The 16,902-nt window shown below is 44.2% G+C and overlaps 1 protein-coding gene across 1 annotated transcript in view; it reads right to left on the reverse strand.

The window, feature by feature from the left end:
• Positions 1-10,612: 10,612 nt before the first annotated feature.
• The window catches only part of lmo3 (LIM domain only 3), a gene marked incomplete at both ends in the record, with an annotated part of 30,007 nt that continues 23,717 nt past the window's right edge, over positions 10,613-16,902 (reverse strand). Inside the window, 2 exons of the mRNA XM_080851256.1 lie at positions 10,613-10,718; positions 15,699-15,824. Of these exons, the coding sequence (XP_080707382.1) occupies positions 10,613-10,718; positions 15,699-15,824 (232 nt within the window). The remainder of the gene's footprint in view (positions 10,719-15,698; positions 15,825-16,902) is intronic.

A 16,902-nucleotide genomic window follows, 5' to 3' on the forward strand; every position in this document is an offset into this window, starting at 1 on the left:
CTGGTCTAAATCATCCTTGAGATGCTGACAGATGACAATAAATACACTGGTTGAACCGATAGTGTTGCAGATAAAAAAAATCCCATAATAATGCACACACCGATTATCAGACTTTTTCAGATATTACCTGCTGATGAAAGGACTGATAACTATGAATGGTCATTGAAACGGTTTCAACATTGCAAATAAAGATCTATAAAATGAAAGGATTGGCTTGGAATGGGAGCAAACACACAGGTAGATAATGATGGAGTATGCACCCGGCCCCAAAATAAAGTTGCTTTAGGAGCCAAAGAGCCAAACATCACAGATTGCTGAAGCACTGAGGTAGAGGTTATGGCACAGCCTAAAAAGCCCAAACAGAGATTTATTTGGTCTCCAAGAAGCGTGCTCTCCCTCACCCTGTGGCGCTCGCCAATCAATAATTGAGCAGACCGAGGATAAGAGCTTCTACACACACTGTGCTGTTTTGGAGCAGGGCAGAACACCAGAGAAACTCATTTGGAGGTGAAAAAACTGCGGCATGAATTGTGAAGACCTCGTCCTTTTAAGGGCTCGACATGAGTGCACACACTTTTCATTACGGAGCCTCTTGCATGTCTATACACTCACACTTCTCAGGCTGCATGTCTATACACCCACACTTCTAAGGCAGGATGTGTATACACTCACACTTCTTAGGCTGCATGTCTATACACTCACACTTCTCAGCCATCTACTTGTTTCTCCTCTTCACACCTCATGTGTCTCCTGTCACTAAAGGGTGTGACCAATCTTTGAGTTTGATGCACTCCCTCATATCACAATTCACACAGAGTGGTATCCATATTGGTTTGGCTCTGCCCTCACCCCTGTGTGGATACTGCTTGTTGGCAGACACATGCTAGATATATTGTTCTGTTCAGTTGTTCTACATAAGTCTCAATATGTTCATACAAACAGCACAACTTACAGTGTGCTAGACCACACAACATATTTTATATACTCTACACAAAACTACATAAGGATATAGATTCCTTTAACGTAATACCATTGAAATCATGTATAGTTCTGAAAAACCCTGTCAATCTCTCAAGACTTCATATGAGACATTTACCAAAACCGCGTTTAGTAAGGATAATAAGCAGTTAAGAAAAGCACATTTAAGAGGAGTACTAGTTGTTGAATACATATAAAATCGAAAACAAATATCTCTTTCATAAGGTACATTTTTAGGCTTTTAATGTACCTGTAATACCAGGTTATGATTTGATCATGCATTGTTTGGTTATTTGAAGCAAACCAGTATCTTCTTGCTGCAGTTTGTGCTGCTGGGTATGTAACCCTTATGAATTCCCCATTCATTGTACAAACTGAGTGCATGCGTGTGTGTGATACATTACTCATTAATGTGGAGTGTACATGCTCGCCCACACTGTAAAAACCAGAAGCAGCCCCAAAGTCCGTAACAAATTCTTGAATGTTTTGGGTAGAAATGTACTAGTCAACTCTTAAGTGTTATTGCAGTCGGGTATTGATGTGTGATTTCATTCGGTAATGACAAATGAAGACCTGTGCGTCACACACAAATGTCCTTGATGACGTTTAAGACAGTTTTTGAGAAGGAGTGAACAGAGGTGATGTCAGTGGAAGAGAACCCAGGGAGAGAGAAGGCCTCGTTATATTCTGTGTGCTACCTTACCTCTCACCAACCTTGGCTGAGGAGTTGGGGGAGCAGGGCTACAGATTAATTTTTGACGACTCGATCGATTGGAGAGATTTTTTCCCCCCTTTCCTTTCCATTGCCATGACCCAGACACTTCTAATTTGCGGCTTATCTTGTACTTATTGAGTTTTGAGCATTGTTAAATCATACCTTTCAGCGTTTTAATTTTACCCCCTGCCATCTTGACATTCCATCCTGTGTACACTAGGGTCTGCACAAGTGCATCATTTTACAAATCCAGTACTCGTTTCCTGAAACTCTTGAGTGCTTGAGTACTGGGGGGGGGTCGGGGGGTGTCATGCACCAATTAAAAGACCATACAACTATGATGGGGTTGGTTTCTGCACATCAAGCAAAACATAAAGTTAAGGATACGATATGAAGATAACTCTTGATCTTAATCGTAATCGTAATTTTTTTAGCGTTATTTTTTAGCGTTATTGTTACCAATATTCTACAGTAGCAGGTAGGTCAACAATTTTTTTTTTTCAATAAATGCTCTTATTGTGTTTTTGTACCAGTAGCCAGAGGGTACAATGCGGTGCAGTGAGTAAACCTCGCTCACAATTACCGTAAGAGATGAGCTAGAAACAGAGGCTAGTACCCATGGGTCCTCCTTGCTAGCATACCCGCATCCCATGCCTGAGGTTGTGAGTTAGAGTCCCATGCAGGAATGTGCTTGTCTACACAATGTGGATTCCATTTACAGTTTCTTCTAGTAGCTGTTTTTTTTGGTACGTTTGGTGAAACCTGGTCATCGTTAGTAAGCCTAACCAATGACCAAATGAAACCCGAAGGCCCAAACCGTCCATGGCCAAATGTTGTGTACCTGGCAACATTACTGAAAGTGCAACTAAATTCGTCCCCAGTGATTCAGAGCCGTAAAATAGTGTAGTGGGTTATTCTTCGGCCCATGCTACACTTTTCCACCATGTTTCATGATGGTAGTTTTTGCTTAATCCTGTTTACAGACAAACAAATGGCAAATAAAACCTAATCTTCCTGGCGGAGGTAATTAAATAGTGTAGTAGCTTTGTCTATTATATGACAAACTCAATTTGATATTATCTGTGATATCAAAGAACTTCCATACAATTGATTTATTGTCGCTATCGTCATCTTGTTAACCAAGGGCTCTAACTGGAAACAGCGTTGTAGATCTAGCATCATGTGATTAACAAGAACTCAATGTCAACGTAGAAACTGGAGAACTGATGTTACTGCTGGAGTACTGGAAGCCAGCCCCTAGCGTACACAGGTATTTTACATTTCACCCTCCATCACAATAAAAGCAGCAGAGAGACCCGCACATGGTGATGAGAATCTCTCTCTCCATAATATGGTTTCTCCCTCCCTCCCTCGCTACCTCGCTACCTCTTTCATGGTGTAGGTGCCATGAAGTGCCTATGAAATGCTGATGTGGATTATATCTCTTTCTCCCATCCTATCCCTCCCTCCACCCCTCCACCCCCGGGTCTTTCTTCCCCCTCTCCTCCCCGTGGCAATAGATCAGTTTTCCTCCAGGGAAATCATTACTTGGCATCATTACCATTCCCAACACTTTTATCTACCTCTGCTTGTTTCCGCCCCTCATCACTTGATAAAGTTTAGGGAGGAGGATGGGCCAAAAAAAAACTTAAATGCTGACCCCAATAAATAGGTCTTGTGGGACTGCCTTCGATTAGGCCCCCTTAGGGTATGGCTGGGTACGTGTTGTCCGGCAGACTGCAGTTCTGGTCTCTGGTTAGCACATACAATGCCTCCGCTGAGGACAAAAGCATTGTTAGAGTCGGTGTGGATGAAGCACAGCAGATGTTCTTCTTCTGAAGCCTCCTTTATTAGCAATGGAAATAAATGCTGTAAAATTGCTGATGAGGCAGAAGTCTCTCATCCCAAATACCCCTGTGTAATGGAAGGCAACGCAAACTTTATGAAAAAAATCAAATGAAACAACCCATAAAAGAGAAAGAAATGAGGGCATGGAATTTATGGAGAAAAACATCAGATTTTGCCCCCTGATGGGGTCAGCAAAGACCATGAGTCCAGTACTAAACGACACATTGCCAGTTAAAACCAGTTCACTGAGCCGCAGGCTCCTTTCTTTTGAAAACAAAGAGAAATTAATAAATAGTTGGTCTCTCAAGTGTTAGGATGTTTTAATTACAATAATGATGCACAATAGATAATGACCGTCTGCCCGTCTGGCAGGTTCTATGTGCTTAAACAAGGCTGCAGGCCCTGTCTGGTTATCAGTTTACATAAGTCAGAGAGCTGTTTGTGCTGAAGTTCTAAGCGACAAAAGATATCCATTTTCTCCCCTTTTTTGCTTTCCTCTTCCCAGCCCACGTATCTGACCTGCAGTGGTTTGGACCTGGAGAGCTCAGTGTGTGGGTGTGCTTTTTCAGCCCTAATGAAGGGTGGGAGGTCACAAAGCCCATGCGGGAGAACAGACGCTTTTCATAAGCATTTCGAACATAAACATCTCAGACCAAAAGACAAACAACGAAATAAACAAACAGTCAGAGGAGACACAAAAAAATGGAATACTGAGTTTGCCGTCTTAAGGTATAAACCTAGATAGCATCCTTGTGGCAAGCATATCAAGACAAGACAATCATCATTTCTTTATCAGACAGCTACTACTTTTGTTGAGGACACCCAACAAAGGCTGGTTGTTCCTGCTCTTGGACTCTGAGGACCGTAAGTTGAGGTGTATCTTGCCTGGGTAAAAGATCATCTCCATGCGACACACCCTCCTGAGACAGATGGCTGAATCCCCCCCCCCCCCCCCCCACCACCACCATCCTGCACAGCACAGACTAGTCATTTGTGCACGACGAAGCACTCACAATGCATGTTACATTTGCACACGGCAAAACAGCTGTCCTCTCCAGGCCGCTATTTAATCCTAGACCTTTGCGTGGGCCCCCTGGCCCTGGGGATGGGCTCATCTGTACCCTTTGACCTTTGACCCTTGATGGGGGGCCTGCACAATGCACAGTGATTAACTACTAAACGATTAATGACAAACAAATAGGTTGAAGACACTTGCGCAAAAACAACCCCAACGACACAAAGAGGCGTCTGTCTTTGACGCGGTCCAAATCCCAGCTCTTGTTTTCATGGAGCGCTAGCTCCCGCTGATGCTATGTGGGAACGTCGTCAGGTATTATGGATGTCAGAGGCGTGACGGCCAGATCTAATTAGCAGGCTTCAGTGCTCCGTCCAGATCCCCGTGTCAAAATGAATGGTGTGGATTGGCAGGGTCCGCTGGTCCTGGGTCTCTGGTGTGCCCATTAGGAGGCAGACTCAGCAGCCTGATTAGTTCTCCAGCCTCACGTATGGAGGAGAAGCTCCAGGTTCACCTGAAGTTGTTATGGAGTGAAGGCAATGCTTACTAGTTAGAGCTCAAATGGCTAGGGTAACAACAAGGTCAGCGCTTGAGTGGCAATGGGATATGTGTGCAAAGCCAGAAAAGTGTATTGGTAAATATTGCTGTAGAGATGTAGAAAATGCTATAGAAATTGGTCAAAAAATATCCTTAAGCTGTGGTCCGTTCTCCTTCAGTATTTATTTAAAGTGACCCTTTAGAAAATCAAACTATAATGGGTCAGAAAAAACAATCCACACCTAAGTTTGTGATTACCCAGACATGCTGTGTTACTGTAGCCTGCCACACGAGGAGTCACGCTTGCAGGATACAACCAATCCTCCGAGTCTAATCATCAGGAAGTTTTACAGCCAGGGAGTCCTGCTGCATGGCTGTTTTATTGTTGGCTGCTGTGATAATGAGCCCATCAGCCAAGCGTTGTATGGGAAGCACAGCCTCTCACCTCAATCCACATGGGAAGAAGAAGGATGGGCATCTGCTGTGACCAGTGTCTTCACCAGCACAAACAATGGCATCGTTTAGCAGTGACAACCTTTATTCTTCTCTGAACACACATCTGCCCTATTTGATTTCTTACATTATCCTCCTTAAGGACTGCAGAGGTGTATATCTCTCTCGTTCCTTCTCAAGCATTTTGCCCAGTCAAATAAGTCGTCTAAGGCGCCGCATGATTTTCTGGTAGATGAGCTCAGTTGAGGCAGTAACTGGAGAAAATTGCCTTGAATCACCTAATATCTCTTTTTCGCAAAGGTTTCATGAAGGTCACTGCTGAGAATACTGTTGTCTTTGCACTCCCCTGCAGATGACAATCACCTTTCTAATTTTCCAGAGGATGGTTTGTGTGGAAACAGAGCATGGTAAACACTGCCTTGTTCATCATAATGGTGCTGACTCTGTCAAACAGACAGGACAAACTGGCTTCCACTGATAAAATAGCAGTTGTTAAATAACCACAAACCAGTAAGATGAGAGCTTAAGATTGCAGTAGTATTACAAGAACAGTATGAGCTCTCAATATGTACCAAACACCACCACCAAGGACCAAGTCATTCCCCAATTTTTCTCTCTGGATGTCATAAGATGGCACCATGCACCCCTCCCTCCATGGGAAAAAGGTAATGTGTTGTTTGTATTTATCCACTATCTGAAATGTTGTTATTTGTGTGTTAATGGCAGCAAGAATGTAAAATAGGGCAGCGGTGCTTAGGGTGTTCTTCACTGGTATGTGCACCCACAGCTGTCATTGCAGGGCTAACTGCTGCACGAATGGACCTTGCCCATGTGGTAGAGCTTAGAGTTCCACATCAAAAGGAGAACTTCAGAGGAACATAAGCACACTATCTCTCCTCCATCCCATCTCATTGGAGTCATTTGCCATGTACTACGCTAAGCAGAGCACATTACTGATAATGGAAGACAGACTTCTGAGATGATCAGGCCTGATAATGCATTGTGCTCTGCATTCCTTGAATAGCACAGCTTTTTGGTGGGATTTATTGAACTTATGACACAGTGTCTCAATTCTAGCGCTGTGGATCTGTTAAATGAGTTAAATGAAGATGACATAGACTTGATGATTGGATTGATTGGCTATTATTCTGAACAGACAATATTGTAGGCTCCAAAACAATATTATGCAAAACAATATTAATTTTTTTACTAAAATATGGGCTTTGTGCTATTACATAATAATTAAGCTGAACCTTACACACAAACTAACAACAGTTTGGCTCTTCAGAGGTATAGCAGCCACTGTAGAGAGCCATCATTTTTAGATCGGCCTTGACTTCATCATATTATTCTTCGCTTCTTTACTTTATTTCAGTTTTATTCAGTAATGGCATGGCTGAGTTTATTGGCCGCACAAGTCGATAAAGCGAGGGGTGAGCTGACCGCTGTTCATCAGTGAGGCCTGCCTTATCTTACAAGGGTGTTTTCCATTGGGTAACGTACACTAGAATCAGACCAACATAGGCCTATGAAACTCTATTATCCTCGCCCATAAACGGCTAATGACCCAACAACGGCAATACCTTTGCCAGGGCACCCATCTCCTCGAAAGGGCTGAAGGATAAGGAGTCATTAAAGCAGTGTTATCTGGTCCAGATAGCATTGGCATGTCTGCGAAGATCATTATTTTCGCCCCTGGAGCCGTTTGCGAAACGAGGGAGACGGGCCTGCGCGCAACCCAGCACTAACTCCAGGGTCAGTGGCAGCGCAGGGATGAAGCCGCTAACGATACATAGACTGGCAGTTAATGTTTTTTTCTAAATGCTCCTAATGACTATTTTGTGGGAGAACTTGGGTGATTTTTTTGTTGTTTTCTTTTTTGTGCTTCGTCAGCTCGCAGTTGCTGTGGGGGATGTGGATGTGATGTTTCTTTTTTCTCTTCTTTCTTTCTTTCTCTCTCTCTGTCCCTCTTCAGTTTTTTTTTGTGAAGGAGCGATACTTAACAAACGCCCTTGTGAGTTACAAGCGCATCGCATCACAACAAAGGGCCTCGCATGAAACACTGCTAACCTCCCTTTGGATCATTCGATGGTTTCCTCAAATAAGAGATTGGTCTCAGAGAAACAGATGATAATGTTAAGTGAATTCAAACCTTACAGTTTATGGGGCTGTTGCTTATAAGCAGAAAGACTGTGACGTATCTGTATGACCTTTTAATTAAAGGCTGTAGTCTACAACCATAGCCTAAATGATCCATCTTGTGTATGACAAATATCCAAGCTGGGATAGTAGTCATCATTTCTTGAAGTACTTACTTAATCAAATCACCTCTGGGAGGTTCAGTGAAATTCACATTTCAGCACAGTTCCACTGTCTAACACATCACATGTGTTTCAGTATGGTTGTGGATTTCAGTAATTAGAGGCAAAAATTCCTCTTGGGAGCTCTGCAACAGCCTAGATTATGTCATTGGAAATAATAGAAACCTCTTACTTGTGGAAACTGATGGTCAGTTCAAAGACATATGATTCAATTAGGCACAATCTCAAACAATTACTAGTAATGACATGATGTAGGCTGCTAAGGCAGGACTTTCTTCCAATTTAGTTCCTGCGGAATTGGTTGCAGGGGCTTGCTTCTGAAGCCATCCATTGAAAGCCTTAACAGCTTGAGTCTAATCAAAGTTATTTTTCTCCCTGTGTGTTTCAGGCTAAAGAAATTCAATTAGTTTAATTGGCCTGCTTATTGTGTGGTATAATGTAATGTAAGCACTACTGTTGTCAAACTTCACAGGATACTTTAAACTGTCTCACTAATTAGAGGGGAGAACTTTAATCTCAGTGCTTTTCTTGTGCACCGAGGAGGGTTTTAAAAGCTTTCCCAGGATTCTTTCAAACTACAAAATGGTTCAGATCTTCAGAAGGTCGAAACCCTGATCTGAGAACACCAATAAAATCTGAATCTTGTTTTAGTGTACAGGGAAACTATGAATCAATATCATATCCAAGTATCAAATGCTATCTGTGATATTGCAATATGAAAACATTTAACCAGCTTATGCATTTTATAATATTCCTTGGACATAGGAGGCATAAGAATGGTATTATTTGGCATTTTAAAAATGCCATCTGGCATTATGTACCTCTATAAAAGGCACAGGAGAGTGTTATTTGGAAGAGCAGAGATGACAACAAAATGGCTGACAACATGATTGCACTTACGATCAATCATATTGCAAGGACTGCAGCATGGTCTGGTGGTTGGGGTAATGGACTGGTGAACAGAAGGGTTTCTGGTGGCTGGTTTGCATCTACTTTTATGCCCTTGAGCAAGGCACTTAACCCAAATTGCTTCAGTAAACATGGTGCCATAGAAATGGATGACACTCAATGCAAAGCCGAACAGCTTCTCCATTGACAACTGCTGGCAAGGACGGTACAGAATGAGGAATGCACACACCGTTAACACAATAAAACTGTATTACATTTGTGCTTAAAATGATTACAATACAGTATGTACAAGCGTTGCTCTAAAATAACTTCTCATGCTGAATGACACATAAAAAGAAATCATTATACAATAGCAAGCAAAAGGAATATTTTTCTTTATGTACAACCATGATTTACAAATCAGTTCATATTCGTATAATTTCATCTGTTCTGTGCCCTCCGTTTTGAAGCATTTAATTGTTGCCCGTCACCATCACCTGTGTGGTGCTCTGCTGCCGAATGTGTGGCACAGCAGACAGCTCTTATGCAAGTATGCCAGCTGACTTGTGTCAACAACAAAATGGCATCCCACAGGAAAGGTGCCTCTCGAACTACGCCAGGGATTTAAGGTGACCTTTACGCCTCCAGAACATGTGAGCAGTTGTGTCTTAAGGCAACCACATTGGAAATCTGCTTGACAAGTGTGGCCTGAGTGCCATAAGAGACAGACAGACAGAATAAGAACAGAAAAGGTACAATACAACACTCATGTCAAAATGTGTCATCGGTGATTGACCAGTGATTGAGTTCAAGTAGAAACACATTAGGAGCAAAGTCTTAGAGGACTTAGTGATCACTGAAAGTATATTAAATAAATACATTGTACAAAAAGAGGTTCTACCCACACTTACCCCTTAAGCCCCTCTCTCCTACTCCATCACCAACCTATTACTTAGGGACAAACTCAACCCTTGTGTCTCTCTGTGTGTATGTTCATACACACACACGCACACGCACGCACACGCACACACACACACACACACACACACACAAACACACACACACGCACACACACACACACACAGACTCGCGCGCACGCACACGCCCACGCCCACACACACAGACAAATCTTTCTCTCAAGCTTTTATGAGACCATTTGTTAAATTAAAGGCAGACAAAGCTTACTGAAATAGTTAATTCACTGCACTAAAGTACTGATCAGTTTTCTGAGTCCAGCCCAGTGTGCACTGGGGGATGGATGAAGATAAGTCTCAGGACAAAGCACAAGTCTCGTACAGACTGGGGGTCAACAGTGGCAGCAGGTTAAGAGGCATTGCCATTATCAGGGGGGAGAGAGAGAGAAACAGAAACCCATTCAACCTGAGATCTTATGTTGACCTGGCACCCTGCTTGCAAAAGTTGTTTTTTATTTCATCCATTTACATTGATTGTTTTACTTGAGGGTCCTCAGTCCAGGAAAGAAATGGGATTTGTCCACCATTGCAGTGATGTGGAGTGGAGTGTCTGGTTGTCTGTCCAGGGGGTTATCTGATGGGGCTGGCTGTCTCCATAAGGCTTGTGTTGGTGACAGGGGGGGGCAGCGTCTTCATGAAAGAGCAAAACGTTCACTGTTGACTGTCACATTAGAAAGGGGCTCTCAACCCCCCCCGGAAACAAAAACCCTTCAGAGTCTATGGCTATTCTGTACACTGGAGTCCCTGTGGGGGATGCTGCTGGGTATGTACACGTGGTCATGGATGCTGGAGAGGATTTAGTGCTTTTGGCATCTGATTGCAGGTGCTCCTTAAGTTTGTTTGATTTTCACTCCAGACTCAGCCCCCCACCATCTTGGAGACGTCAGCGGACTTGGGGCGCGTAGCCTTCCTTCATCAGCCCCTCCTCGTAGTCGGTCTGGCACAGGATCATGTTGTTCTTCAGGAAGAATTTATCTCCCACACAAAACCTGAAGAACAGGGCAAGAGAAAACAACACTGGTTACGTAACGCCAATCCACCAACAGCTCTTCTGGGCTACTCTTTGACCCTCACCAAACAAACCAGATGGATCCTTTTGAAGAATCTGATACGTAGGGATTCTGCAAAAAGCTAATGTTGAACCGCCCCTATGCCCCATTAGTGTTGGAGTCGGCCATGACCTGCAGAAGCATCATGTTCCAGCGCATGTTTACACTGCGTATCTCCAGAATGAATCACCAGAACACGCTGCTTCTTCACACCTGTGGCAGTTTCATAAATAAATCCCACAAACCACAGTCCTAGACTTTTTTTTTTTTTGCAGAATGGGCCAAAGTCACACTTGACCTTTTTGGAGTGAAGATTATGTTGGATGAGGAGAGACAGAGCAAGAGAGAGAGAAAGAGAGAGAGAAACAGCGAGGGAGAGAAGCTTGGAGAAAAGGAGTGAGTGGGGGTGGGGGGGGTGAAGAGAGGGAGAGAGAGAGATAGAGCTCCTTCGGCATCGTGCGCCGTCCTGAGGGCCGCTTATCTTGCTCACAGCAAGAGTTCGACAAGGTCGGAGAGTGAGCAAGCGCTTGTGTTTACCGGCACGGCTGGCTGGTGTTTGACTTAGCCTCCCTCCCTGAGCCCGGCTCTGGGCTCTCCTTGGCACTCTGGGAGGAGTGTCTGCCCAGCTCCTGCTCCAGCTCCTGCTCCTGCTCCTGGAGCCCAGACTACCTGCCACTGTGGGGCTCAGTTCAGCTCAGCCTGGCAGCATTAAAAGCCTATTACTCCACACAGCAGGGGGGGCTTCAGCCCATGCCTCGTCTGCGCACACAAACAGTAGGCATCACCTGATTATCGCCATTTAAGAGGACACATTTTGTGGGGTTAGAAAAACCAGAGCGCAAATGAAATGGTCCAATCTATATTGCCAGTGGTAACCTACTGTTCTGCACTAACAATGCTGTGACTGAAAATAAGCCACAGTGTCATATAACCTCTTTTCAACTTTTGTCCCTACCAGCGAAAAGCTGGGTTGTACGAGTTGTTTTGTTGTTAGGAAGCCTATGGTTATGCCACTGCTATTACAAAGGATCAAGTACCAACAAGTAATATCCATCCACTGTGCTTGTTGACAGAGTGATTAACACAATGCAGAGGTGTGCTTAATGTAATGGTGTCATCTGCTCCAATAAAAATGTCCTGTTTAAATGACACATTCTTCCCAGGAATCCATTAGTGTCTGTCTTCAGTGACACTGAAGCCCACTCCTCCTCCTCCTCCTCCACACCACCACCTCCCTCCCCCCCTCTCTCCCTATCTCTGCTCAATGGCTCCAACCATGTTTATTTACTGCCTTATTTTGCTCCCTTTTACCTTTGTCGCCCCTCACCCCACCCACCTCAATCTCAAATGATTCTGCTTGGTGAAATGTCAACAGCATATGTGACATCTGTGTACCAATTATGACAAGGATATTCCATTTGGCCCATCAGAGATAAATGGACACAAATGTCCTTGCGTTGCCCTTCGCCTCTCCCTCTATCCAATTATAGATCAACACAAACAGGAGTCAGTCATTAGGAAGATGGGCCTTTCACATTTACTTTTAGTCTTGTTTCCTTTAGTGTTGATTTTTATGTAAACTGATATCTATCTATATTCTGAAAGAATAATTCATAATAGCATATATATGTGGCATATGCGATTTATTTAAAAAGTGAGTATGAATGTATTAGGCAACATATATAAAGTCCTTATATTACCAAATGTATTGGGCGATGAGAAAGGAAAAGCTGGCTGTGATTCAGACACTCCAGTAGCAGACCATTTCCCATACAGCCTAAATGTAACAAAGTTAAACCAGCTCAAAACATTTGCAATGCTAACTTTTATGTCAGCCCTGATGCTCTCTAGTAAAGCAGTAAATCAATTATAAAATCTCTTGACTAGTTATGTGTACAACCCAGACTAAAGCCAAGTGGAGCAAGAGATAAAAAAAATGTATCTTTTGTGGACTTGTGCTCAGAAGCCAAGACACATTAAATGTTCGGATGCTATTGAGGCTTCCTAACGAATCCCCTGCTCTGCTCTGGTTGGGGAAGGGACCTTGCCTGGAAAGAGCGGAGGCTGTCCCCTTATCACCACTGACCTCCCCTGCCCTGTCACCCAGCTCGGGTCCCAGTGTCCCGCAGGCCTCTGGGGGAGCCTGCGGAGAGCGCCACCCCCCCACCCCCCCAGCTCATCAGGCAGAAATTGGGCCAGGAGTGGCTGGATGATGAGGCCAGGGAGGAGGACAGGCTCATCGATTAGCTGTCTCCGTGGGGCTGATCTGTGGCTAACGGCTGGCTGAAATCTCATCCTTCCCTTCCACACTACCTCCTCCCCCAAACACACACACACACACACACACACACACACACACACACTCTGTTAGCTTCCATGTCCCCTTCCCAGGGAAATAACACTGACGCGGGTGAGGGGATTTATAAGGGAATCACAAGTTTAAGGTCAAACTGTAGACATGGGCAGTCAAACACTGCAAAAGGGATACAGAGGGGTATCCAGTAAAAACAATGAGAGTCTGCATGCCAATATGTGGAAAAGTCTTTTCCAATCATAAATCTGAAAGGCCTTGCAGGTCTGATCAAAATTTGATTGTATCACATTGGCTATTGTAGCATCAACTAGCCTGTCTAGTGATAGCAAATGAATCCACTGCCTACTCAGACAGAAAACTAGCATCACTGGTCACAGTAGTAAAAGCAAGTGCACTGCTTCCCATTTCTAATTTCCCACCAGTCCTGTTGCAGAGGCTCAGCAGACCAGCTAAACCTGAGGGTAGCATTCCAGCTCTTTGCAAACTCTTTGATGAAATCAGGCTAATTGTTGCTGGCCTTGACTGTAGCGTTGTGTGGGCTGAACTGCCTAATAAAGCAACTCAAAATGAGATGATGGCTGTGATTATATGTGTGGAAAAGTTGTGAGTGTGTGTGTGTGCGTGTGCTTGTGTGTGGAGGGGGTTGGGGGCATTTCTGTGCTTTGCAAACTTGATTGTAGCAATTTAACCTTCAAACAGTGACACTAGCTGCAGCTGACCCTGGGGAGCGGGGCGTAATTACACTTGGTGACCCCTGGTGACTGCTATGTTCATCAGGCTTCCCAATTTTCCGATCAATGTTACACAAAAAACAACCTCAGCCACTTTAAACGGTGCTTCTTGTAAGACACCCTTGCCTTGGTGTTTGCCAAAGCAACAGAAATAAGACGAAATCCCTCCCATGATTGGATATATGTGATGAGCCCTACTTATCTAACTTAACATCTAACTTTAGTGTACCTCCTAAGGTTTGAGTAAGACCACACAACTCAACAACAAGTTTAAGTTATTTATTTTAAAACATGCGACGCACACTTTCCTGTGATGCCAAAATCCACACTGCCATTCAAATTCTGAACTATGCCCAATTCAAACTGCTTCTCTACTAACGGATATCAGATGACTTATCTTCAGGCAGCTGACAGGATCTGCCTGTCCTTACTGATACTTATCCAAGTGGATCAGAGAGCAGATGTGCATTCGTATGAGTGTGCGGCGCGACAGCGTCACTGTGACAGAGCTGTCACCACGAGAGGCGTGCTGTGAGGCCCACAATCCTTTATTTCAGAAAGCGTCCGTAAAAATCTGTGCAGCTCTCGCAAGCGCGCGACAAGACAACAAAGCTGCTCAGACAATTCTGGTGGTTCATGTGTCGGCCGAGATAATGTCTCGTCACTTTGTTGACAAATGAATTTGCTGGTGGTCAGATGACGGCACAAGGCGAGATTTGCATATCAACCCTGTAGATGCCACGGCTCTCCTGTGTCATGTTGTGACAGTGAATAACTGATTCACCCAGCGCTCCCAAACCTGGCAGACATCATCACTTCACGGGCCTCCGTCGAGATCTGCACTGGGGGCTCTCTCATTCTTCCCCTCCTTCTCTTCATCTCTCTTTATTCCTCTGCGATCACTTTCTCTCCCCCCCTCTCTCTTTCTCTCTCTCCTTTGATCCCTCTTTCCGTTCTTATCGCTCTCCTTCACTTTCTCGCAACCGCTCTCTCATGTCTGTGCATTTGTTCAGGCTTGGAGGCAAGAAGATATGGAGGTCTGTTAAGGACATTCAGCACAAGCATTACTCCTTAGAAATCTCAAATCTCAGGTGTCAAGGAATAAAAGAAAAGAAAAAAAATCAGAAGTTGCAAGGCTGAGTCTGAGAAACAGCTGCAATTAACGCGGTTGCCATGCCATAAATCTTAGTTTCGGCCTCTAGAGAAATTGTGATGGGCAAGTGAGCGACATCAGGAGGCCACGGTGGGAGCGAGCGAACTGCACTGACGTCAGTTTTATTAAACAGTTGATCGCCTGCCCTAATGCAAAAAGAAAGGTTTGCCCGCGCCTAAATGGGTTTTTAATGCCGAGGACCAGAGTTGCCTTGCCTGAGCCGGGCTGACGAAGATTAGCTGACTTCTTGCATTAGGTGAGCCTGTCTCGTGCAACCGAGGGGAGTGGCAAGACAATAACCGCGCGCTAATTGTGCGTAACCAGACCGTGTGATCGACTCAAGTTCGACACAGTGCTTTACAGGTCTTTCGGAGTGTCGAGCTATGCATGTGTGTTTGTGTGTGTCGGCAAAGCTCGCCTCAAAAGTACTCTCAGCACAGAGTTCAACTTCTCTGTAGACACTGAGACTTTATACAAGACTGTATGGCTCACTGGTTCAGAAATAAAACTCCTTCCAGGGTACATTTCCATCTTCAGACAAAAATCACTATGGCCTCACCTGGTTGTGAAAACCAATTAGATACCTGAAAATCCCTTACATGAAGCTTGTTAGGCCAATTTAGAGCAGTGGTTTCCATAGTTTTCATGCCAGCCCTCCCTTTCATGCCCCCCCCCCCCCCTCTCTCTCTGGGTGTGGGGATGAGGCTGGGCCTGTGACTCACCTCTGATTACAAAGCTGGCAGGCGAAGCAGTCCAGGTGGTAGACATTCTCCTTAGCCCTCATCACCATCTCGAACGCCGGGATGAGTTTGCTGCAGGCCGCACAGTTCCCTGTCACACCAAACAACCTGTGAGGAAAGAGCACAGAGAGAAGCAACACTCTTCGTTAAAAGGCCTGCACACAAACACGGAGGAAAACAAAACGATTTTTTCACATCAAGTAAAACACAACTAGGCTTGGCAGTGCGGAGTAAGGCATGAGTGAGCCATACTCTGAGGGTAAAATGAATTAAGGCTGATGTGATATCAGAGTGGCTCATAGTTAGATGATATCAAGGACAGGGCCCTTAACTGACACTAGTCATGCCCACGATGTGAGTGCGTGCTGCAGACATGGACTTGATAAGGTTGTGTTGTGGAATGACGGCACCACTGGCACCACTGCCCAGGGAGCGACCCTATTATTTCAGCTTTCAGGGCATTAGTGGGAGTATTCATTAGGGATTCATGGCTACAGCCACACTGTGACCTAGACTGAGTATTATGGGGGAAATATCTGATAACGAAATCATACAACAAAATAACCTATTAGGCTGACTTCTTGAGGCACTTTTAGCCGTCGTTGTTAAAATGATAAAACTGCACGCCACTCTCCGAGTCTGTGAGAGATCACAATCTGATAAATGATCTTGGAGCCCAGGATATGCAGGGTTGTTTATTAACCTTCAGAAAGTATGTTTCCCACAGGCGAGAAAAGCAGATAAATTGTGGCCCTCATGTATACCTACAGAATTAAGGGCTGCTGTCAACACACCTTGAGACAATGAAGGATATCTCCTGGAGCATTCGAGGTAGCAGGGAAAAGCAGGGTGGAAAAATGGAGTTCTGATCTGATGGATCTGCGCTGATTTAATTAAAGGAATTATGCCTTCCCCTTTGAGCTGTCTAAATATAGATACATTTGTGTTATCTTCTCTTTGCTCTCTCTGCGCAAATGTACATTGCCTAAAGGCCTCTACATGAAATAGATGAAATGATTAGGTTTTTTTTTTTAGAGGCTTGCAATTGATCTAAAAATGTTTTAAATGAATGAAAATGAGGATGATAGATTTAGGATGAGATAATCATTTTCATGTATTTTTTTTTGCACTCAGAGACTTAAACACAAAGCATAGTGTTTTTTGGGGGGTTGTTGTATTTGTGCAC

The sequence above is a fragment of the Sprattus sprattus genome (assembly GCF_963457725.1).
Source record: "Sprattus sprattus genome assembly, chromosome: 14".
In the NCBI taxonomy this organism is placed as follows: Eukaryota; Metazoa; Chordata; class Actinopteri; order Clupeiformes; family Clupeidae; genus Sprattus; species Sprattus sprattus.